The sequence below is a fragment of the Stegostoma tigrinum genome, chromosome 31, assembly GCF_030684315.1.
Source record: "Stegostoma tigrinum isolate sSteTig4 chromosome 31, sSteTig4.hap1, whole genome shotgun sequence".
Lineage (NCBI taxonomy): Eukaryota > Metazoa > Chordata > Chondrichthyes > Orectolobiformes > Stegostomatidae > Stegostoma > Stegostoma tigrinum.
Genome location: NC_081384.1, coordinates 191,634 through 217,574, shown reverse-complemented (window position 1 = coordinate 217,574; position 25,941 = coordinate 191,634). Strand labels below are relative to the sequence as shown.

The window sequence follows — 25,941 nt, the reverse complement described above, 5'->3', positions numbered from 1 at the left end:
GGAATTACCTAACAAATACTATTATGGGTCTACCTACAGTGAATAAATCACAACATTTCAAGAAGGCAGCTCCCCACGGGCAATAAATGTTGTGATAAGAAATACAGCTTTGCAATCCTCAAACATCCCTGTTACTCCAACTCTAGTCTCTTATGCACCTAATTTTCATTATTCCATCACGAGCATCTCAGTTCCCTCAAGATGGTATTAAAAACTGACTTCTTTCAGCAAGTGTTTGGTCAATGCTCTAATATCTACCTATGTTGTTTACATAACGCTGCAGTCAAGTACCTCATGTTTACTGTGGAAGAGGCCCTACACAAATTTGCTGAAGAAGGGTCCCGACCCAAACCATCAACTTTTTTGCTCCTCTGATGCTGCCTGCTTGCTGTGTTCCTCCAGCTCCACATTGTTAGAGTCAGAGACAACACATCTTCAGTTCTTGCTGTCTCTACATAAATAGATGCACTGGTTGTTGCTGCATCAGGAAACACACTCTAAAAATATACCCTTATTAATAAACACAGTACTTAGCTGTGATGGATCTTAAGCCCAAACATTTTTAGCAGTTCTATTAATTGCAAATCCTCCACCATAAGATCAGAAGTGGGGAGGTTTGTTGAAGGCTTCACAAGTGTACAGTCCCATCTGCAACTTCTCAGACATTAATAGAGTCCATACTTATTCTTGTCACACAAGCATCAGGCAACAGCCATCTTCAACAACATGGACACAAACACCCCTTGATATTCAACAATTACTGATTCATTCACCTTGATTGGTCCAGAAATAAGGAGGGGCAAGTACGCCCACGGTGGGGCTTATACACAAATACTAATGATTTTTAAATCAAGATGTTGTTTAACCAAGAAGGAGCAATTTAGATCAGTAACCATAGAGGTGGTGGGCAAATAGAATTTGGTCTGATTGAAGACACAGGCGGAGTACTGGACATCTGTAAGTTTATGGAGAATAGAATTGCACTTTGGAAAAAAGAATACAGGCATGGACTATCTTCTAAACGGTGAGAAAATTCGTAAAGCAGAAGTACAAAGGGATCTGGAAGTGTTGGTGCAGGATTCTCTAAAGGTTAAATTGCAGGTAGAGCCCGTGATTAAGAAAGCAAATGTAATGTTGTCGTTTATCTCAAGAGGGTTGGAATATAAAAGCAGTGATGTGCTTCTGAGACTTTATAAAGCTCTAGTTAGTCCCCATTTAGAATACTATGTCCAATTTTGGGCCCCACACCTCAGGGAGGACATACCGGCGCTGGAGCGCGTCCAGCGGAGATTCACACGGATGATCCCTGGAATGGTAGGTTTAACGTAGGATGAACGGCTAACGATCCTGGGACTGTATTCATTAGAGTTTAGAAGTTTGAGGGGAGATCTAATAGAAACTTACAACATAATGTATGGCTTAGAAAGGGTGGACGCTGGGAAGTTGTTTCCGTTAGGCGGGAAGACCAGGACCTTTGGGCACAGCCTTAGAATTAGAGGGGGTAAGTTTAAAACAGAAATGAGAAGACATTTCTTCAGCCAGAGAGTGGTGGGCTAGTGGAATTCATTGCCACGGAGTGCAGTGGAGGCAAGCACGTTAAATGCCTTCAAGGCAGAGATCGATAAATTCTTGATCTCAAGGAATCAAGGCCTACGGGGAGAATGCAAGGAAGTGGATTTGAAATGCCCATCAGCCATGATTAAATGGCGGAGTGGACTCGATGGGCCGAATGGCCTTATTTCCACTCCTATGTCTTATGGTCTCATAGAATATGGAAAGCCAGCTATCATTGTTTTGGAATAGTCTAGTCTGGAGATTTTCACAAAAGAAGTGAAGCAAGGTAGAATCAAATGATGCAGTGAATATGAGAATAGTTGACCTCAGCAAGAGCGCAGATACATGGTTGAAACAATTCTGGTACAACTTCAAATCATCTTTGTTTATTCTTTCATGGGACATGGGCGTTACTGACATTTGTTGCCCTAGAATTAAGTGGCTTGCTAGGTCATTTCACATGACAGTTAAGAGTCCAGAACATTGTTGTGGTTCCACAGTTCTATTTAGGCCAGACCAGGAAAGGGCATTAGTAAACTAGACGAGATTTTACAACAAATTATGATGGTTTCAGAAACTCTTATATACTGTTGACTTCATTAATTAAATTTAAACACCATTAGCTGCCACAATAGGAATAGAACCCATGATCCGAAAGAATAAGCATGGGTCTCTGGATTTTGGGTTCTGTAACATTAATACTATGTCACCATCTTCCCTGCTGCTAGGAATGGAGTCAGAGGTGAGGGAACAGCAAGGGCAACAACTTCAGTTTTCCCCCAACATTTCTAATGGGGGAAATTTCTGCTGGCTCAGCACTGGATGTTATGTAGGTCTTCTGACGATTTAAAGGCACTGGTGGACAAGAGGAAGTAGTGAAGTTGCGTTTGGAGTTGTCAACACACATGAACAACCTGATACAAAGTTGCCAAGGGATACCATGTGTGTGAGAAATAGGAGAAGCCAAGAATAACATTTTCAGGGGATCAGAGTTGACCGTGCATTAACAAGAAGAGAACGATGCGGATACAGCAAAAGATCACGAAAAACGAATCCTTTGGTTTTTACATTGCATATAGTTAGAAGGTGATGCGTAGTCTACCTGGTAGAAGAAGACATCCTTCCTGTCAGTACCCTCTGTAGCAAATTCTTCAACAATTCCTTCAGGACTGATACCATGTTCTGCACAAAGCTGCTTCCAAAATTCAAAGCCAACTGTGAAAACAAATGAAGATCACAATGAAAGTAGTCCCCAAAATATGTTGACATTTAGATGAAATGTCTTTTGTTTTGTTCGAATAAGTAAGTCTCCTTCCAGAGTGACATTTTCAGCAAGAATATACAAAACCAAAAAAAAACTTCAATCTAAAGAGTTGAGAAAAAATATTTTTCCCTCTATACAAGTGTCACATTGCTCTTTCAGATAACACCATTCTATCCAAACTTGTCAAACAAACAGTCTTAGAAGTAGGAAGAAAGGGTGGTAGTGATGATTAAAACCTACCCCTTTCTTCCCTTAGCAGCACAGCTTTCAATTTCAGCACATCCCTCAAACAGGTTAGATGTTGGGATATGTCAAACAATTGGGGAAAAAGATAAACTATAAAGTTTCCTGCCACAGGCAGTCCCCAGGCTGTGAATAGGTTCCATTTGCAAGTCAATTTGTATACAAGTCAGACACAACACAGAACAAAAACAAAAGCAGCTATTCATAAGTACAAAAAAATGTTTGTATCAGAGATACTAGGAACGGCAGATGCTGGAGAATCTGAGATAACAAGGTGTCGAGCTGGATGAACAGAGCAAACCAAGCAGCATCACAGGAACAGGAAAGCTGACATTTCAGGCCTAAAGAGTCTAGGCCCGAAATTAGAGCTTTCCTGCTCCTCTGGTGCTGTTCATCCTGCTGTGTTCTTCCAGCTCTACACCTTGTTTTCTTAGAAAATGTTTGTATGTCAGGTCTTCAAAATTACCCACCATTATACGGGATCACGTTCGTAAGTATGAGCGCTCGTAAGTCAGTCTTCCTAAATCAGGGAACCCCTCTACAGTTTATAGTAATTTGGCCTCAAGGGACACTTGTCACATGCTAAGAGATGACAAACTTGGGAAAGATTCTGTTATTAAAATTAATTTGCAAAACAGAATGCAAGATTATATCAATATTAAAATTTTCATTCACGTCCAACCTTCTCCAACTCTGCAACCTATTGCCAAACTCTCCATTTCTAAACCTGCTCAAGTAATGGATGAAATGGCTTCTGCTGTCAAGCTTCTGTGATTATGGCAAGCCACAATATTGAATCGTACTGCTCCAAAACATCTTTTTCATAATAAGTAAAATCTTGCATGTAGTATAATTTGAAGTTACGAGTCAATCATATCTATGGTCTATAATATAAAACATTATACTTCATCAGAATGTGTTTTTTTTCCCCTTTGTATTCTGTCCACATAATGTTTAAAGTACTTACATCATCTAATGGTGCGTGTGTAGATTGCTATTGGCAGTTGGTCTGATGTCCATTTGCTCCTGGTGGTGTAGCGGTTTGCCTCTCAATTAAATGTTGTGGTCATGATCCATGTTGCTGCTGATCCTTTGCTTTTAGTAGGGAATAGCTGACCTCTGGAACTAATATCATTCAGGTCCTTGGGTAGTTTGTGAAAGCACATCTTCCTCATTAGCTGTGTATGAAGGAGCTTCTCCAGTTGCAGTTGTGCCTCCAATGACAACTCTCTCTCAGTTTATACAACAGGTAATAACTTTAATACACAGGTCCCAGGTGGGCTGTTATTGACAGCACTGAATGTCTAGACTTTGACTGGTTCTCAAACTTTCAACTCCAAAAATGTAACAGGTTTATGAAAATGAAACTTGAATGTCATTTCATTTTGATTTTGTCACTTGATCCTTTTAATACTTCTGTCTTCAACAGTTTTTATAAGAAGTTATTTATTGTAGGTGTACAAGTGGACTCCAATTTATGAATGAGTTCCGCTCCCGAGAACATTTGCAAGTCAAACATGTGCGCAAGCCAAAACTTAGTATCTGGTCATACATGTATGTGTACATCTCTAGATACTATGTATACAGTAGCACATAAAACCTAAAGTCAAAACAAAGTTTAAAGATATTTATTGCATGAAATAGGTTGTGTTGATACTTATTGATTCTGGCTTGCATATCGGAATCGGTACTTCTAGGAGCATTATAAAACAGGCTCCTCTCCTCACTCAAGACTAAAGGCAAACATTTCTGTGCTATAAAGCAACCATACATTGAAAGTGAATAAATAAAAACTGTAGGCTTGCCGGATGGATAAAGCTAACTGCTATGAGCATCAGATATTGCTGAGGTTGATGGGACCAACCTGGTTATCTTTCAATCTTCCTGAAAACAATTAAGATTGAACTACGGAATTTTTTTTTTCTTATTTGTATATTTCCTTATGGCACTGCAGACATTTACTGACAGCTCCAGGGACCTTGGGGGTTATCTTGATAGTCTGAATAACAAAGCCCAAACTTTTCTTATTCCTTCTTTTACAAGCCTGGAAGCATCAGCCAGTTGTTTGATTGTGAATCGTTTGGGGTCCAGAGTCTCAACACTCCTTCCTCTTCAGCTAAAATCATGTGGTGTTCGAGTCCCATGAGGTCCTCATTACTCAGCGCTAGTGAATGGGATTCAAGTAGCTCCAATAGACCGCAAGGTCCAATCATTTTCTCCATCAGTGTCTCAATATTTTCTTCAAAATCATGGCGGCCTTAATAAACTGAAGGAAAAGATTTTTTCCAGACACCATTACAGGTTTGATTCAACTCTTGCCATGCCTGTGCAATGTTTGGTGTCCATTATAGGAACTTCAAAATTCCATTTCTACCCTTTTCTGTCAGGTGTCTTAATAGCCTACAAAAATGGGTATTATGCCTTTAAAAGGCACAATGACACCATGATCCAATGGTTGAAGTTTTCTAATTTATTCATTAGGGCGTCATTGGTTAGGCCAGCATTAATTGCCCATTCCACATGGCAGTTAAGAATGAAATGATGGCTTCATGGTTATCGTTAGACTCAACTCCAGATTTTTTATTTTTATCAAATTCAGATTCCACCATACACTGTGATAGAATTTGAAGCTGGATCCCCAGAATATTACCAATGTCCCCAAATTAACAGTCCAAAAATAATACCACTCGGCCACTGCCTTCCAAACGTATGGAAGTTGTGTTGGGTGGCAGGTAAACAATCTTACGTTGCGGTGAAATTCATCCAGGGGTGACAAATGTCTAGGCGCCTTGAAGGACAGATTCTTGGAGGCATAGCATCTTTCTACTTCACGCACAAATTGATGCCAGAACCAATCCTCAAAATGGCTCAATGTCACCCAAGATTTTTTAAATTGGGCTTCCATACAACTGGAAACAATGGATTTCCAGATTACCTTGAAGGCCCTTACAGTTTTTGGCTTGATACACAAGCTGAAGCTTAAGCTTGCAATCACCAGCAGCACTACCAAACAAGGTCAACCAAGCTTTTGCAGACTTATGCAGAGACAGCCTTCACGTCATTCACAATGTACATTCTTTGGGCATCTTCTTCCAGAACATCAAAGTGGAATGCATGCTCAGCACTGCACCACCCCTCCTTAATTATTTTAGCTTTTTGCATCAAGGTCAGTACAAACAGCTTCCCCTTGCATTTTAAATGTTGTGCCAATTTACCTTTCTTTTAAATCTATTAAGCCAACCGTAACTAACATCTAAATCTTCACTATCACTTTCAACACCATGCTTAAGGTTTTTAAGGCTGCTTATGACTTTTCTTTAATAAGCTTCAGGCTAATCAGCATGTGACATTAACTCTGATCCACAAGCCAAATAATTAACAGTTTTTCAATTTCTATTATCAATCCACTTCTTTGCCGAGTAATTCCTGCAGCCTTCACTGAAGCCGAGCCTTTCACACATTCCAAAATGCGGTCTTGTTTTCAAAAAAAGTTCTAACTGGAGAATGGCTAAAACCTAATTCTCTCCCAATGTTTGTCAACATTTCTTCTTTTTCAGATCACTTAACTATGTCAACTTTCACCTCCATTGTGATGACAGTGCATTTCTACAATGCACTAATCAAATGTGCATTTGTGCGGCATGATAACTACCTTGCTGAAATCCAAGTGGGGAGGTGGACAGAAGGAGTCTCTGCAAAGATGCAGAGCGGGATTTTTCTTAAAACTTTTGAACAGTAAAGTTATGTTGCGTCCCCGAGTGTCTCATGCTTTTGGTTTGATTTATTATTGTCACATACGCCAAGATACAATGAAAAATATTGTTTTGCGTGCTAACTGGGCAAATCATACCAACACAAATACATCAGGCTAATAGAACAAAATGCAGAATATAGAGTTACACCTACAGAGAAGGTGCAGAGTAAGAGCAACTCTAGTGTACGAGAGGTTCGTTCAGCTGCCAAGAAACAGCTATTCTTAAATCTGCTTTTGTGTTTTAAAACTTTTGTATCTTCTACCTGATGGAAGATTTGATCGCGTTGGCTGCTCTCCCAAGGCAGCGTGAAGCATGCGTGGAGTCAACAGAAGAAAGACTGGTTTTCGTGATGGACTGGGCTGCATTCACAACTTGTAATTTCTTGCAATCTTGGGCAGTGTAGATGCTGTACCAAGCTGTGATGCATGCTTTCTATGGTGCATCTATTAAGGTTGGTCAGTTACTTGTGGGCATGCCCAATTTTCTCCTCCTAAGGAAGTACAGGTGACGGTGTGTTTTCTTGACTATCGCACGGACATGAATGGATCAGGATAGATTGTTGGTGATATTTAATCCTAGAAACTTGGAAGTTCTTGACCGCCTCCACCTCAGCACCACTGATAGCGACAAAGGAATGTCCTCCACTCTGCTGGCATTGAGGGAAAGAGTGTTGCCGTTACATAATCCCAGATAAGCTCTCTCTTTCCTGTACTCTATCTTGTCGTTGTTTAAGGTTTGATCCACTTTGGTTGTGTCATCACTAAATTTGTAATGGAGTTACAGTTGAATTTGGCCACACAGTCAGGAGTGCATAAGGAGTAAGGGGCTGAGTATGCAGCCTTGTGGGGCACCGGTATTCAGGATTATCATGCAGGAGGCGTTGTTGCCTATCCTTACTGCTTTCGGGCTGTGGGTCAGGAAGTCAAGGCTATAGTTGCAGAGGGGGAAGCAAGAGTCCTAGGTCTGAGTTTGAACGAAACTCTGCTTACCCAGCAACTAAGACCAGGCTCCATTGATCAAAATTTTGCAATGCACATTAGAGCTTATTTTATCCGTGCCTTTTGCAAGCTTGGGGGAAGAGACCAAAGAAAGATTAGGAAGCCGGAGCCACTGGCAAAGGTCTATGCTGGACGCACAGTGCTGTCAGGCTACAATCAGCTAAGCATATACATGTGCGTGCACTCATGTACACACGTGCAAAAATGTGCTCAAAAAAGGGGTCAGGGTATATGAAAAGACGCTATATGGTTCATTACAGTTGTGTTGTTTCTCTGTTCCTCTGTCTGCAAGTATGAGCAAATGTGCACATGCCAGATCCTGTGTCTTCTGTGATCTCACTTTTATGTAAGAATGCTTGGAAGTCAGATGTCCATAAACGGGGACCACCTGCAGTTTAAATATGGCACATTATTAATTGATGAATAGTTTTTCTATGCCCACAGCAGATATGTTTCTCCATGTTAAGCTTACCTTAAAAATTTCTGCGCCGGAACCATTGCTATTTTAATGATCACTTGGCAATTTTCACTGTGACTTCTGCCTTTCCTTTTGACCAGAGACAGACTGCTCAGGATCTGTGATACTGAAATTCCCAATCATTTATGAAACAATTAAAATCTTCAGAGAGCCATTATTGTTTACAGATTAATATCTATATGTTGAAATAGGCAGCAATAGACATGTAGAGTTTTGCAAGAGTCTTATTTGAAATTTACAGTTCAGTACTAACCCCAGTTTCACTTTTTCCTTCCTGTACCTTCCCCTGTCCAGATGCTAAGCCCCTACTGGGAATGAACCCAGCTTTTTTTTTTAAATGAAGCTCTTTCTTTTTGGATACCACCATCAAAATCACTAATTTCACCAATTAAAATAATTAATAAAGCATTACCCACCAGGGACAGGGCAACAACAACAACAAAAGTAAGGGAGGGCAGGAATAGAAGGAAGGAGTAAATTAAAATGGAATTAGAAGGGGAGAGAATGCATTCCTATCCTGTATTGTCCACCTCACTCTAAAGCATTGAGGTGTCAGTACTTACGACGTGTTCCCTCTCTAAAGGGCATCCAGACAAAAATGTAGCCAAAGTAGAGAGGAGTAAGAACCCAGCTGTTAGGTATTTTCTAACTAATCTGCTCTTAATCAACTCTTGAGCTGCACAAATAGCTTGATCCCCGATGAGGGCACGAATTCCTAACACTGAATTGCTTTGGCAGCAATATCTGCAATGCTAGAATAAGTGGTATGCTTTCATACATTCTACAATCTCATAGGCAGTTGCTCACATCTGCTAGTGTCTAATTTATGGTAGTCTGAATTAACAGACAATTCTAGTGAGTTTTGAGAAGATTTGTAGCTCAGGTTGAGGTTCTGGATGTAAGTTTGCTCGCTGAGCTGGAAGGTTCATTTTCAGACGTTTCGTCACCAGTCTAGGTAACATCAGTGAGCCTCCGGTGAATCGCTGGTTTTATGTCCCGCTTTCTATTTATCTGTTTAGGTTTCCTTGGGTTGGTGATGTCACTTCCTGTGATGATGTAATTTCCTGCTCTTTTTCCTCAGAGGTTGGTAGATGGGCTCCAAATCAATGTGTTTGTTGATGGAGTTCCGGTTGGAATGCCATGCTTCTAGGAATTCTCGTGCGTGTCTCGGTTTGGCTTGTCCTAGGATGGATGTGTTGTTCCAATTAAAGCGGCGTCCTTCCTCATCTGTATGTAAGGATACTAGTGATAGTGGATCATGTCTTTTTGTGGCTAGTTGATGTTCGTGTATCCTGGTGGCTAGCTTTCTGCCCGTTTGTCCAATGTAGTGTTTGTCACAGTTCTTGCAAGGTATTTTGTAGATGATGTTCGTTTTGCTTGTTGTCTGTATAGGGTCTTTTAAATTCATTAGCTGCTGTTTTAGTGAGATTATTAGTTCCAGAGAGAATGAAGAGGTCACTTCAAGCTTCAACCATGGTCTGTCCAGCATGTCATGAGTGGGTTTTCAGTTTGCTCAGTCTGTATTGATTAAAAATGCTGCATTAAGTAATGTGGCCCTTGATCTCATTTTCATGTTTGGCGGTAGAATATGCCTCGTTTTCTTCATTTCTTTGATGGCTTGCATGGATGCGCCTCAACATCACTTTTCTCATTTCCTTCATGATAACGGTTAAGATTTTTTGTGCAAGAAAATAACTTGGGCAATCACTGTATCTGTGTACCAACGAGCCAAAGTATAGAAATAGAGAAGATAGGAGCAGGAGGAGACCATTTGGCCCTTTGAGCCTGTTCCGTCATTCTTCATGATCATGGCTGATCATCCAACTCAATAGCCTAATCTTGCTTTCTCCCTATAACATTTGATCCCATTCACCAAAAGTGCTATATCTAGTCACCCTCTTGAATACATACACAGTGTTTTGATATCTACTCCTTCCTGTGGTAATGAATTCCAAAGGCTCACCACTCCTTGGGTGAAAAAGCGTCTCCTCATCTCCATCCCAAATCATCTACCCTAAATCCTCATATTGTGACCCCTCATTCTGGACACACCCACCATTCGGAACATCATCCCTGCATCTACTCTGTCCAGTCCTGTTGGAATTGAGTCTCTGAGAGTCCCCCCTCATTTATCTGAATTCCAGTGAAAACAATCCAAACATAATCTATGGGCTTTAGATTGGTATGACAGGTCAGCACAACATCGAGGGCCGAAGGGCCTCTACTGTGCTGTAATGTTCCATGTTCTACATAATCAATCCGATCTCATATGTCAGACACATCATCCCCAGAATCAGCCTGGTAAACCTTTGCTGCACTCCCTGGAGAGCAAGAGCATTCTTCCTCAGAAAAGGAGACCAAAACTACGCACAATATTCCAGGTGTGGCCTCACCAAGGCCCTGTATAACTGCAACACCACATCACTGCTCCTGTACTTGAAACCTCTCTCAACGAAGGCCAACATACCATTTGCCTTCTTTACTGCCTGCTGCACTTCCATGCTTAGCTTCAGCAACTGGTGCACAAGGATGCTCAGGTGCTGCTGCACACTCCCCTCTCCCAATTTACAGCCAGTCAGGTAATAATCTGTCTTCTTGTTTTTGCTTCCAAAGTGAATAACCTCACATTTATCTGAATTGTACTGCATCTGCCATTGATTTGCCCACTCACCCAACTGGCCAAGATCATGTTGAAGGATCTCTGCAACCTCATCACAGTTCACCCTCCCACCCAACCTGGTGTCATCTGCCAACTTTGAGATGTTACATTTTATTCCCTCTCGAAATCATTAATATATATTGTCAATAGCTACAGTCCTATCATAGATCCCTATGGCACCTCACCAGTTCCTGCCTGCCAATTTGAAAAGGACCCATTAATTCCTACTCTTTGTTTCCTCTCTGCCAACCAGTTTCCTATCCATCTCAGTACACTTCCCATAATCCCATGCTCTTTAATCTTGCACATTAATCTCTTAAATGGGGCTTTGTCAAAACCTTTCTGAAAGTCTAAATATACTACATCAACTGACTCCCTCTTGTCAACACTACTGGTTACATCTTCTTGGAATTCCAACAGATTTGTCAAGCATTATTTCTCCTTCATAAATCCATGCTGACTCTGTCTGATCCTGCCACTGCCTTATAAATGCTCTGCTGTAAAACCCTTAAAAGAATTTGAGAATTTTAACCACTAACAATATTAGGCTCCCCAGTCTATAATTCCCTGTTTTCTATCTTCCATTTTGAATGTTAGAGTTTACAGGGGCTGTTCTATAGAATCCTGGAGGATGACCACCAATGCATCCACTATTTCTAGAGCTACTTCTTTAAATACTCTAGAATGTAGATTATCAGGCACTGGGGATTTATCAACTTTCATTCCCAACAGTTTTCCCAGCACCATTCCTCTACTAATATTGATATCCCTCAGTCTGAGGTCTCAGAGTTTGTACAAAACTCCATTCATCCAGTAACCAAGACCAGAATCCAGATCAGATCAAAATTTAGCAATGCACCTTAGAGCTTACTTTAGCTATGCCTTTCTGGCAGCCTGGGGGAAGAGACCAAAGAAGGATTAGGAGCCTGGAAAGACTGACAAAATCCGACATCATTTTCACAGTACTGCCAGGTAGGCTCAGCAACGGACACCCACATCTCATTAAACTTCTAAATGTAGAGAGCAGTAGGAATGTGAAACTATCACAGGAAGTGGTTAGAATGAACAGAGCAGGAGAGTCATTATAATTCTGTAGCTGGCCACTTAGACCACCAAGTCTATTCCAGTTCTCTATGGAAGAATGCGATCAGTTTCTGCATCCTGCATTCCTACAGTTCTAAGTTTTTTTTCCACTTATATATCCAATTTATTTTTGAAATCATCCAGCATCTCCACTCCCTCCAATCTTGTGCACGGTTGTTGATGACTTGCTTCATTAAAAAAAAGTTCTCCCTCGCAACAGCCCTGCTTCTCTTGCATTAAATCTGTGTCCATAAGTTTCTCTACCATCAGTTAATGTTTTCCTTTGTCTACCTTATCAAAATTTGTCATATTTTTATATACCTCTTCTTATCAAATTCCCCTTTAATCTTTCCTGCTCCAAGTAGATCCCTAGCTTATCCGTATCACCAAAATCCCTAATCCCTCTAATTTTCTGGTAAAATGCCTTTACCCACTCAATAATCTTCACTTTCTTCTCAAAAGTATGATGACCAGAATTGAATACAATATTGTTGCTCTAGCCTCACTCAAACTTTATGCATATTTCAGAGTACTTTGATCGATTTGGCACTCATTACGTCACATTAATAACCTTTGCTAACTGTTCTCTTGTTACGTCCTGCCACTTTCAAAAGAACTATGGCTTCAAATCCCAGGTTCCTCATGCCTTCAGAGATAATGGGAACTGCAGATGCTGGAGAATCCGAGATAACAAAGTGTGAAGCTGGATGAACACAGCAGGCCAAGCAGCATCTTAGCAGCACAAAAGCTGACGTTTCGGGCTTCATCTCTGATGAAGGGTCTAGGCCCGAAACATCAGCTTTTGTGCTCCTAAGATGCTGCTTGGCCTGCTGTGTTCATCCAGCTTCACACTTTGTTATCTTGTTTCCTCATGCTTTTATGTTTTTTAGAACTGTGCAATTTAGACTATATTGTCTCACCTTATCTCTTTTCAAAGTGTGTCACCTTATATTTCCTTGGTATTAAATTTCATTAGACTACTCAGCCCACTGTCCTAGCCTACATCCTTTTCCAGTTAACTGGTACCATCCTCACTGTCAATCACACCTCCAAGTTGGTATCATCAGCAAATATCAAAATGTTACTCTGTATTCCAATGTAGAAGACATTTAATGTAAATCGTGGCATGCAGATTAACCCAACATGTACGACTATTTTTTTGTCACCAAAATGCATGTTCAGGACTATATTTAACACATAAATCAACATCTATTTTGAGCTCATACACATTAAAGGCTATTCTCCATGCATGGAACCAGGCAAGTAATATGCGTCATGTTGCCAAGATGGTGCATGGAAACTTAAATTATGCCCAAACGATGCATACCACACATGGTGATCAAATTAATGGAAAAGGTTCCCACTTGCAAAAGAACAAAGCAGTTTTAAAGGTGAATGTAGATGTTGCAGCATTGCAACTACCCAAACTTGTGGAAATTTGATATGTCCTGGCCAGAAAACCCAGGAAACACTCCAACCTGGTCAAGTAGTCTCCATCATCAGCAAAGTGATGGAAGGGGTCACAAACTATTGACTTAACTCGAATGTATCAGTTACAAAAGCTACTTCATCTCTAGAAGAAATTATCTGCTCTGTCAACCAGCTTCAAATATTTGTCATTTCTAGACTCATTTATTTCAATGTCCCACATTTCCCTTCATTCGAAATAGCAATATCTTGTCCGTTTTCCCGTTGTTCTGGCTGTCCCTTGATCTAGCTGAATCCGACCGCCTTTCCATTTGGTTCACTACATTTCAATTTGTTATCCAAACCCAATCACTTGCACCAACCTTTTCTAACTGCTTGAAACCTCTGAAAGACAGACACAGTGCTCTTGTCCTAAATCCGTCTCACACATAAAGGCTGCTGTTGAGTTTTAGAATAGATACTCCGAGTAGAAAGGGTTTGTATCGAGTCCGGGGGGATGGTATACCACAGATATTGACAACGTCGGTGGGCAGTTGTTGGATTCTGCCAGGCTCCGCTTCACGACGAACCCTGACTGACAACAACTCGACGGCGGGTAGTGGGTGACCACCAGGGCCTTATCCCAGGCCCGAACCGGACTCACACTATTCTCCTGCACACCAGGACTAAAGGCGACACAAAACACCCAGTAACTAAGTGGCTCGCCCACCACGTTACCATTCACGGTCCCAATCCCCGCCGGCCCCTGCCTTACTTTGGTTGCCACACTGGCCGAGCTGCAAAGTGATAATTTCCCGAGGCATCGCCGCCGCTCGTCCCGCCAACTGCATAGAGCATGCGCAGAGTAACACCCGCGGTCCGTTTATAGCGTATTGTCAAACCGATCCCATTCTCGTTTATCCGAATGTCAGCTCAGATTCATCTCGATTTTATACAGCTTACTCAGCAAAGTAAACCGGGACGTGTGTGTATTTACAACTTTCTGAACCAGTGTTTTCGGGCTTCACGAGCCGATTCGATGCTTATTTAATTTTTTTCAATGATATAACCATGGATAATTAATATTCATATGTTTCTGTCAATATTCATGAAGACTATTAATATTCACATTCAGACAGAGCGTCACCAAGATGGCGGCTGAGCGAGCGAGTGCGGGGCCTGAGGGCAGCGATCGGGAATCAGCCCCGGCCCCACAACCCGAGTCTGAGCACCGGCTCCGGCAGCAGCAGCTTCTCCGCATTCTGGGTCATTACGAGCCCGTGTTGACTTATTGGCAGAGTGTGTTGGTGTGGGAGAGGCCGCTGCACAGCCTGTTTCTATACCTGAGCGTCAACGCCAGTTTCTGGTAAGGGCGGGGGGAGGTGGGTAGGCCTGTGTTGTTGATTGGAAAAGGGATTCTATCGGCCATCGGCCCCTCTCTCTGCCGCCGAAAAACACAGGGACCAACACCTTAGTGTCAAAGGCAGAAGTTTTCACAGCGCAGAAAGAGCACCCCCCCCCCCCCCCCCCGTGGCCTTGCCGATCATCCAACGCTCATCAATTCTAATCCGACTTGCCAGCATTTAGCCGGTAACCTTGAATTTTATGGCGTTTCAAGGGTTCATGTAAATTGTTATTAAAAAATCTTGGAGGTTCCTGCTTATACCATTCTTTTAGCAGTGAGTTCCACATACCACACTCAAGGTGAAAAAAAAATCAGAAGTCCCCTCGAAAATGCCTTAAAAATTGTTGAGTTGTTGTTGTTAAAAAGTGTTTCCTGGCTATTGGACACTGCCACGGTGAAAGACTTCTCCCTGTCTTGTTAGTCTTCCCAAAATGCATCACCTCCCTTTTCCAGATTAACTTCCCTTTGCCAATTTCAATCCATTTGACCAGCCCATCTATATTGAGTTATATTCTAAGGCTTCTCGCCTTGCTATTTAGTGCTAGCCTAAGAGTAAAACCAGAAAATGGTGAAAATAGTCAGCAAATCAGGCAGTGTTTGTAATTAAGAAATTGGCATTAAATGTGTTGGGTCACCACTGTTTGAAAAAACATTGTATTTGCAGCGATTTACTCTGACATAATTTGTGTTTTGCATTGTTTCCACATAACCATCCTGCTCTGGATTCTGAGTACCCACAAGAAAGCGTACTTGGGACACCTGCTTCACAAGTTTATCTACCTGTCACATTACCTTATGCACGCCAAGCTCTCTCCGTTCCTCTACATTGCTTAGAATAATTTCTTTTGTTGTGTTTTTCCTTGGTTTTCTTCCTTCCTAAATGCATAATCTCATCTACATTCTATTTGCCACTTTTCTGTAATATCTCTTACCTATTTCTTCACTGTCAACAATTTGTACAATCTATAAACTACTCCACTTAGGCCTTTAAATCATTAATATGTATCGCAAAAGTATTCTGAACTGTGAGGGGAAATAATGATGGACTTCAATAAAATTTAGGGGCAGATATGCAACAGATTAAATTTGATGTAGTGAAAGATGCAGTGATATGTTTTGATAGCGATAATGAGGATAGGTAATATTATTTTAAATAATGTAGTTCTAAAGGAGGAAGATGACTAACCAAGGAAATTAAGGAGAGTATTAAGTTAAAAGAAAAAGCATGCAAGGTGGTAAAAGTCAATGATCATTCCAAAGCCTAGGATAAACTCAGAATCCAACAAAAAAGGACTTAAAAAAAATAGAGAGGAAATAAACTATGAGGGCAAAGTAGCGAGGAATAAGAGCAGAGATCTAGGGTTGATTATTTCAATAACATCAATGAACAACTTTAATGCTCAGCTGATTAAAGGGGCACTAACAAAAATCATAATTTGAAAGGAAACTTGTTATGATACAGTAACATGTTGGAGGTTGGTGACGTACACCAGCTGCTCCAGCACACACCTGTAAGAACTGGGGTACATGTGTGCACATCATTAAATGTACATTGCAGTTTGAGAAAGTTGTTACAAAGACATAAGGATCCTGGTACTATAAATATTGGGGTCAACCTGAAATCCTTAATCTGTTTCTCTAAGTGGATGTTTATAGTGTTCTTAGAAAATAATTAATCTGCTTTATCTTTACAAGCCAGTAGCTAGCAGAAAACATCAGTCTCTTGTTTTAATTTTTGAAACAAGCTGCTGTTCAAAGTTAAATTCTCAACGGCAACTTTCAGATCCAATCCAGAAATGAGAAAAATATGATTGTTTCAAGAGTCTGTTATCTTAAGACGATTAATAACACCTCTATGCTCTTTTTTTTCTGCTGAGAAACTCGTTCTCTGAAAAACTTAAGGACCTTTGGCCCCATGGATTCTGAACTGGCTTGCCCGTAGAAGGCAGAGGGTAGTGGTGAAAGGGTGCTTTTCAGCCTGGAGGTCCATGACCAGTGGTGTTCCGCAGGGATCTGTGCTGGGACTTCTGTTTGTGATATATATAAATGACTTGGATGAAAATGTAGATGGTTGGGTTTGTAAGTTGCACATGATACAAAGATCAGTGGAGTTGTGGATAATGTAGGAGATTGTCAAAGTATACAGCGGGATGTAGGTCAGTTGCAGGTATGGGTGGAGAAATGGTGGATGAAGTTTAATCCAGGTAAGTGTGCAGTGCTGTACTTTGGGAGATGAAATATTAAGGAAAAGTATACAGTTAATGACAGGACTCTGAACAACACTGATATACAGGAGGATCTTGGAGTTCAAGTCCATAACTCCCTGAAAGTGGCCATGCAAGTAGATATGGTGGTAAAAAAGGCACATGGCATAGGTGCCTTTATTGGTCAGGGAATTGAGTACAAGAGTCAGGATGCTGTGTTTTAGCTTTTTAAGACTTTGGATAGGCCACTCGTTGAGTGTTGTGTTCAGTTTCGGTCACCACATTACAAGAAGGATGTGGCTGCTTTGGAGATGGTGCAGAAGAGGTTTACTAGGATGCTGCCTGGATTAGAGGGTATGAATTATCAGGAGAGGCTCGAAAAACTGGGAAATAATACAGTATGGAGCTTGAGGAACACAGCAGGCCAAGCAGCATCAGAGGAGCAGAAAAGCTGACTTCAGATCTGGACACTTCTTCAGAAATGGGGTGGCTTCGCAGCGGGGTTATAACTCACCCAGATATGGTAAGAACTGCTGATGCTTGAGTCGGAGATAACACAGTATGGAGCTGGAGGAACACAACAGGCCAGGCAGCATCACACAAGCAGGAAGGCTGACGTTTCGGAACTGGGGTTATTTTCTCTGGAGCAACGGAGGCTAAGGTGAGACTTGATGGGAGTCTATAAAATTATGAGATACATAGATGGGTTGATGCCCAGAATCTTTTTTTTTTCCAGAGGTGAAATGTCTGAAACTGAAGGGCATGCATTTAAGTTGAGAGGGGGAAGTTTTTTTACACAGTGTGACTGGAGTAAGGAACGTGCTGCCGGGGTGGTAGTGGAGGCAAATACCAGAGTCGCGTTTAAGAGACTTTTAGATAAGCGCATGCCTATGCAAAGAATGGAGGATTACGCACCAAGAGCAGTTAGAAAGGATTAGTTTAATTTGGTGTCATGTTCAGCACAACATCGTGGGCTGAAGGTTCTTTCTGTATCATCACCTTTCTGCTCTGTTTTTAGTTCAGACCCACAAGTTAAGACATGGGGAGTCCTCCAGAATGCAAGTGGTGACCTGACATTTAGGAACTGATTTCAGTTCAGCAATCTTCTAACATTTTCACCTTCTTTCCTCTTTTGCAGGTGTCTGGCACTAACCTCTCTGAGGCTTGTATTCCTCATTGCGTTTGGTCTGATGATTATTGTATGTGCTGACACCTGGAAGACTAAAATCTGGCCTGAACTCCGAGGTAGGCACTTTGGATTCTCTTTTTAACAGAAGTTTCATTTCATATGAAAAATACTGGAAACATGCAGGGGGTCAAGCAACATTCTACAGATTGGTAAATCACCTAGTCCAGGCGTAATACATCCTTAGCTTTTGATAGTGAAAGCAGAAACATCGGTCACTATCTTTCAGTCCTCATAGAACATCATAGTTGTGCCAGAGAGTTGCTAATGTTATACCACTGAACATGAGAACTGACCAGGAAAGGATAGGTAAGTCAGTCTTATAACAATTCTTTGGAGCTTGTTGGAAACTGAGGTCATGAGTATTGTAGTATGTATAGAGTTCAAAAAACTGTTTCTGAAGTGCTATCTGATTGGCGTGCTCGTAAAGTTGGAGCAGTTGATATAAAGAGAAAGTGACAGGAAACCGTTGTGGAGAAAAATCATTTTTGTTAACTGGAGGAGGCAGGGGAGTAAAATGATTTTCCTATGGAGCTAGTACCTGGGCCACTTCTCTTCATTGTATTGTAATAGAACATAGAACATTACAGCGCAGTACAGGCCCTTCGGCCCTCAATGTTGCACTGACCTGTTAAAACAATCTGAAGCCCATCTAACCTACACCATTCCATTATCATCCATATGTTTATCCAGTGACCATTTAAATGCCCTTAAAGTTGTCAAGTCTACTACTGTTGCAGACAGGCCTTCCACACCCTTACTACTCTGAGTAAAGAACCTACCTCTGACATCTGTCCTATATTTATCACCCCTCAGTTTAAAGCTATGTCCCCTCGTGCTAGCCATCACCATCCGAGGGGAAAAAAGCTCTCACTGTCCACCCGAAATAATCCTCTGATCGTCTTGTATGTCTCTATTAAGTCACCTCTTAACCTTCTTCTCGCTAACAAAAACAGTCCCAAGTCCCTCAGCCTTTCCTCATAAGACCTTCCCTCCATACCAGGCAACATCCTGGTAAATCTCCTCTGCACCTTTTCCAATGCTCCCACATCCTTCCTATAATGCAGTGACCAGAACTGTACGCAATACTCCAAGTGCGGCCGCACCAGAGTTTTGTACAGCTGCCACATGACCTCATGGATCCAAAACTGAATCCCTCTACCAATAAAACCTAACACACCGTACGCCTTCTTAACTGCCACCCAGGTTGATAGGGTTGTTTTCAGGGATCGATGTACGTGGTCACCAACATCTCTCTGCTCATCCGCACTACCAAGAATCTTACCATTAGCCCAGTATTCTGTATTCCTGTTACTCCTTCCAAAGTGAATCACCTCAGACTTTTCTGCATTAAACTCTATTTGCCACCTGTCAGCCCAGCTCTGCAGCTTATCTATGTCCCGCTGTAACCTGCAACATCCTTCCGCACTACCAGCAACTCCACCAACTATAGTGACATCCGCAAGTTTACTCACCCATCCTTCTATGCCCTCATCCAGGTCATTTATAAAAATGACAAACAACAGTGGCCCCAAAACAGATCCTTGCAGTCCACCCATAGTAACTGAACTTCAGGATGAACATTTCCCATCAACCACCACCCTCTGTCTTCTTACAGCTAGCCAATTTCTGATCCAAACCGCGAAATCACCCTCAATCCCATTCCTCCATATTTTCTGCAATAACCTAGCATAGGGAACCTTATCAACCACTTTACTGAAATCCATATACACCACATCAACCGCTTTAACCCCATCCACCTGTTTAGTCACCTTCTCAAAGAACTCCGGTTTGGTCAACTTAGGTAACAACTTCATAATTTGCAGATGTCACAAAACGTTGAACTGAGATAGATAGCAGTAGGCTAGTAAAATGATTATCAGTATCAAATCGGTAACAATATTGTAGAGGAGGAATTTCTGGAATGTGTGGGGAAAAAAAACTGATTTCCAATACATAGATGAAACCAACAAGAGAACAGATCATCTGAGATTGGATGTTGAAAAAGGAATAATCGCCAGTCAAGCAGTGTGAGACCCTTTGTGGGGTGGGGTAGGGGGGTGGTAAAGTGGTCATTGTAGAATAGAATTTTTCATTAAGATGGAAAGCATGGTAGTTGATTCTGAGACTAAGGTCAAAGGAAACAAGATTGATGGTATGTTATGATGTGCAAGCTGGTCACGATAACTTAGGGATAATTATGATTAAAGGAATGATGGTGATCAAGCAAATGCAAACATTGAAAGATTGCATAGAGGAACTGCAATAATTGTTCATCCCTGTCTGGCACAAAAAAATGAGAAAGGTGATTCAGCCACAGCTAAAAGGTGAAATTAAGGACAGCAATAGCTCAGAGGAGAAGTTATAAAAATTGCCCTAAAAAAAGCATACCTGTGGATTGCCAGCAGTTTAAATTTCAGCAAAGGATGACAAAGGGATTGATTTGAGAAGGAGCAATAGAATACAATAGTAAGCTGTGGGAAATGTAAAAACTTCCATATGTGAAAAGAAAAAGCTTAGTGAACTCAAATGTAAGTCCCTTATATTTAGAAATAGTGAAAGTAATAATTGGTAACATAGAGATATCAGACCAACTAAAATACATATTTTGGTCTGTCTTCAAAAGGGATGGCGCAAATGCTGGGGCATGCAGAGACTAGTGAGAGGGTGGAATTGGAGGAAATCGGTATTAGTAGGGAAATCGGGATTAAGGATTGATAAATCTGAGTCCTGGTAGTGTGTATCCCAGATTATTTAGGAAGTTGCCCTTCAAATATTGGATACACTGGTGATCATCCTTCAAGATTCGATAGACTCTGGAACAGCTCCAAGCTAGATAATGTAATCCCACTGCTTAAAACGGAGGTAGAGAGAAAACGAGGAACTGTAGTCTGGTTGCCCTGACGTTGGTAGTTTCAATAATGCTAGAGTCTATTACAAAAGATTTAGTAAAGCAGAGCACCTTGGGGCAAAAGTGATAGGGTTAGACCATAAGACCATAAGACATAGGAGTGGAAGTAAGGCCATTCGGCCCATCAAGTCACTCTGTCATTTAAATCATGGCTGATGGGCATTTCAACTCCACTTCCCTGCACTCTCCCCGTAGCTCTTGATTCCTTCTGAGATCAAGAATTTGTCAATCTCTGCCTTGAAGGCATCCAATGTTCCAACCTCCACTGCGCTCCGTGGCAATGAATTCCACAAGCCCACCACCCTCTGGCTGAAGAAATGAAGAAAAGATTGGACAGTGTCAACATGGATTTACAAAAAGGAAATCATGCTTGACAAATATATTGAAATTTTCCAGGGATCAGACTAAGTACATTTGCTAAGAAGGAGCCAGTGGATGTGACTTAATTGGACTTTGAGAAGACTTTTGATAAAGCCCCACTGAAGAGATTAACATGTAAAATTAAAGCGCATGAGATTGGGTGTAGTCTATGAACATGAATAGAAAACTGGTTGGAAGCCAGGAAAGAAAGAGTAGGAATAAATGGATCTTTCTCCACATGGCAGCCAGTGACTGATACTGCAGCGATCAGTGCATGGACTGCAGCTATTTTAACAAACTATTGATTCAGCTCTGGGAAGTGAAAGTAATATCTCCAAATTACCAGATAATAACACAAAGTTAAGTGAGAGGAAGAACTGTGAGGAGAATGCAGAGATGCTTCAGCGATTTGGACAAGTTGAATCAGTGGGCAAATGCATGGCAGATGAAATACAATGTGGACAATTGTGAGGTTACCACTTTGGTAGCAAAATCAGATGAGTATCTGGAAGGTAATAGATTGGGACAGGGAGGTGCATTGAAACTTGGTGTCCTTATTGATCAGTTACGCAAAGTAAACTCCGGCGCAGCAGGCAAAGAAGACAAATGGTACTTTTCTCGTCATACTATTAAGTTTTGAGTACAGGAGCAGAGATATGCAGAAGGTAAGGAGGCGTGGGATGGGGGAAATGTGGCAGATTGGACTCAGAATTGGCTGACCCTTAGAAGACAAAAGTTGTAGTGGACAGAAAATATTCAACATGGTGCTCCGTTACAAGTGGATCCCACGCTGTCCACCTCCTCCAGAACTTCCAATTTCATGGTCCCCAACACCTCATTTTCACCATGGACCTCCAGTTCCTATACACCAGCATTCCCCATGCATATGGCCTAAAGGCCCTCTGCATCTTCCTGTCCTGCAGGCCCGACCACTGACACCCTCATCCGCCTAGCCAAACTCGTCCTCACCCTCAACAACTTTTCTTTCGATTCCTCCCACGTCCTACAGACAAAAGGGGGTGGCCATGGGTACCCGCATGGGCCCAAGCTATGCCTGCCTCTTTGTAGGCTACGTGGAGCAATCCCTCTTCTGAACCTACACTGGTCCTAAACACCACCTCTTCCTCCATTACATTGATGACTGTATCGGCGGCGCCTCTTGCTCCCAAGAGGAGCTCAAACAGTTCATCCACTTCACCAACACCTTCCACCCCAACCTCAAGTTCACCTTGACCGTCTCCAACACATCCCTCACCTTCCTGGACTTCTCTGTCTCCATCTCAGGTAAACACCTAGAAACCGATATCCATTTCAAGCCCACCGACTACCTAGAATACACCTCCTCCCACCCACTTTCCTGCAAAAATTCCATCCCCTATTCCCAATTCCTTCACCTCCGCCGCATCTGCTCCCAGGATGAGGCATTCCACTCCCATACATCTCAGATGTCCCCGTTCTTCAAGGACAGCAAGATTCCCCCCCCCCCCCCCCCCCCCCCCCCCGCCGTTGTCGAAAACACCCTCGACCATGGCTCACGCATTTCACGCAGCTCATCCCTCACACCCCGTCCCCGCAACAGCCGCCAGAAGAGAATCCCCCCTCGTCCTCACATACCACCCCACCAACCTTCGGATCCAACGCATCATCCTCCGACACTTCCGCCATCTACAATCGAACCCACTATCACAGACATTTTTCCATCCCCACCCTTGTCTGCTTTCCGGGGAGACCACTCTCTCTCTGACTCCCTTGTCCTTTCCACACTCCCCTCCAACCCCACCACACTCGGCACTTACCCCTGCAACCGCAGTAAGTACTACACTTGCCCCAACACCACCTCCCTCACTCCCATTCCAGGCCCCAAGAAGACTGTCCACATCCGCCAATGTGGTATACTGCGTCCGCTGTACCCGTTGTGGCCTCCTCTACGTCGGGGAAACCAAGCGGAGGCTTGGGGACTGCTTTGCAGAGCACCTACACTTGGTTCGCAATAAACAACTGCACCTCCCTGCCCTGAACCATTTCAACTCTCCTTCCCATTCTTTAGACGACATGTCCATCCTGGGCCTTCTCCAGTGCCACAACAATGCCACCCAAAGTTTGCAAGAACAGAAACTCATATTCCGCTTGGGAACCCTGCAGCCTAATGGTATCAATGTGGATTTCACCAGCTTCAAAATCCCCCCTCCCCCTACTGCGTCCGAAAACCAGCCCAGCTCACCCCCTCCTCCCTAACCTGTTCTTCCTCTCACCTATCCCCTCCTCCCACCTCAAGCCGCACCTCCATTTCCTACCTACTAACCTCATCCTGCCCCCTTGACCTGTTCGTCCTCCCCAGACTGACCTATCCCCTCTCTACCTCCCTACCTACACTCACCTCTACAGGCTCCATCCCCACCCCTTTAACTTGTCTGTCTCCTCTCCCCCATCTTCTCCTCTGATCATCTTTGATCCGTCTCCTCCCTATTTATTTCAGAACCCTCTTACCCCTTTTGTGATGAAGCGTTCGGCCCGAAACGTCAGCTTTTGTGCTCCTGAGATGCTGCTTGGCCTGCTGTGTTCATCCAGCTCCTCACTTTGTTATCTTGGATTCTCCAGCATCTGCAGTTCCCACTATCTCTCTCTACCACAAGGATCTGTTCTGGGTCCTCTTCTATTTGTGATTTTTGTAAATGATTTGGATGTAGGAGTGGAAAGGCTAGTAAATTCACAGATGATATGAAGGTGGGTCACGTTGTGGACAGTGTGGAGGGCTGTTCTAGGTTTCAAAGGGACATTGATAGGATGCAGAGCTGGGCTGAGAAGTGGCAGATGGAGCTTAATCCTGAAAAGTGTGAGGTGATTCATTTTGGAAGGACAAACTTGAAAGCAGAATACAGGGTTAACAGAAAGATTATTTGTAGTGTGGAGGAGTGGAGGGATCTTGGTGTTCATGTCCACAGTTCCCTGAAAACTGCCACCCAGGTGGATAGAGTTGTTGAGAATGCTTATGGTGTGTTAGCTTTCATTATAGAGGGATTGAATTCAAGAGCCGTGAAGTTGTACTCCAGCTATTCAAAAGCCTGGTTCTGCCACATCTGGAGTATTGTGTCCAGTTCTAGTCACCTCATTATAGGATAGATGTGGAAGCATATGAAAAGGTGCAGAGGAGATTTACCAGAATGTTGCCTGGAATAGAGGGAAGGTCTTATGAGGAAGGGTTGAGAGCTGGGGCTTTTCTCTTTAAAATGACGAAGAATAAATTTTTAGATTAGATTAGATTTCCTACAGTGTGGAAACAGGCCCTTCGGCCCAATAAGTCCACACCGCTCCTTGAAGCATCCCACCCAGACCCATCCCCCTGTAACGCACACACCCCTGAACACTACAGGCAATTTAGCATGGCCAAGCCACCTAACCTGCACATGTTGGACTGTGGGAGGAGACCGGAGCACCCGGAGGAAACCCACGCAGTCATTGGGAGAATGTACAAACTCCACACAGACAGTCGCCCGAGGTGGGAATCGAACCCGGGTCCCAGGCGCTGTGAGGCTGCAGTGCTAACCACTGAGCCACCGTGCCACCCCAATAAGAGGTGACTTGATGGAGGTGTACAAAATGATCAGAGGTATAGATATAGTAGACAGTCAGAGACCTTTTTCTAGGGTAGAGGTAGCTATTATGAGGGGGTACAGTTTTACAGTGAGTGGAGGTAGATGTAGGGGAGACATCAGAGGTAGGTTCTTTACTCAGAGTGGTTGGGGCATGGAATGCATTGCTGGAGAGGGTTGTGGAGTCGGCCTCATTAGGGGTATTTAAGCGGCCAAGAGATAGGCATATGGATGATAGTATATGGTAGGAGTGGACGTTAGATAGACCTTAGGATTAGGGTAAAAGTTCAGCACAGCATCATGGGCCAAAGGGCCTGAACTGTGCTGTACTGTCCTACGTTCTGTATCTCGGTGCAATTGTCTAGTGCCTTGGTCCGACCACACCAGGAGCATAATGTACAGTTATGGCCTCCTTCTCTGAAGAAGAATGTTTGGGCTATGTCGGGAATGCAACCAAGGTTTACCAGACCAATTCCTAGAGTGGTAGGACTTTCAAATGGAGAGACTGGATTGGTTAGGACTGTGTTCACTGGAATTTTGAAAAATGAAGCAGGATCTCAGAGAAATCTATACAATTCTATCAAAACTAGACTGGGTAAACACAAGAAGAATATTCCTTATGACTGACTGAGTAGTCCAAAACCAGGGGTCACAGTTTCAAGGTACAGAGTAGGTCATTTAGAACTGAGGTGAGAAATTTCTTCACTCAATAAAAATGGTGAGCCCTGTGGAATTCTCTGCCACATGAAAGTGTTGAGGAGATAAGGAGGAGTTAGGTATAGTTCTTAGGGCAGAAGGAATCAAAAGATATTGGAGAGAACACGAGAACAGGTTACTGAGTTGG

The 25,941-nt window shown here is 42.6% G+C and overlaps 2 protein-coding genes across 2 annotated transcripts in view; one reads left to right on the top strand and one right to left on the bottom strand.

Annotated features, from left to right (window-relative positions):
- The window catches only part of tubg1 (tubulin, gamma 1), an 89,441-nt gene extending 74,626 nt beyond the window's left edge, over positions 1-14,815 (bottom strand). Inside the window, exons 1-2 of the mRNA XM_048560374.2 lie at positions 14,217-14,815; positions 2,657-2,769 (exon numbers count right to left, since the gene is read on the bottom strand). Coding sequence (XP_048416331.1) covers positions 2,657-2,769; positions 14,217-14,292 — 189 coding nt within the window. The 5' untranslated portion in view covers positions 14,293-14,815. The remainder of the gene's footprint in view (positions 1-2,656; positions 2,770-14,216) is intronic.
- retreg3 (reticulophagy regulator family member 3) overlaps positions 14,301-25,941 on the top strand; it is a 58,328-nt gene continuing 46,687 nt past the window's right edge. The window contains exons 1-3 of the mRNA XM_048560372.2: positions 14,301-14,426; positions 14,577-14,807; positions 18,189-18,295. Of these exons, the coding sequence (XP_048416329.2) occupies positions 14,593-14,807; positions 18,189-18,295 (322 nt within the window). The 5' untranslated portion in view covers positions 14,301-14,426; positions 14,577-14,592. The remainder of the gene's footprint in view (positions 14,427-14,576; positions 14,808-18,188; positions 18,296-25,941) is intronic.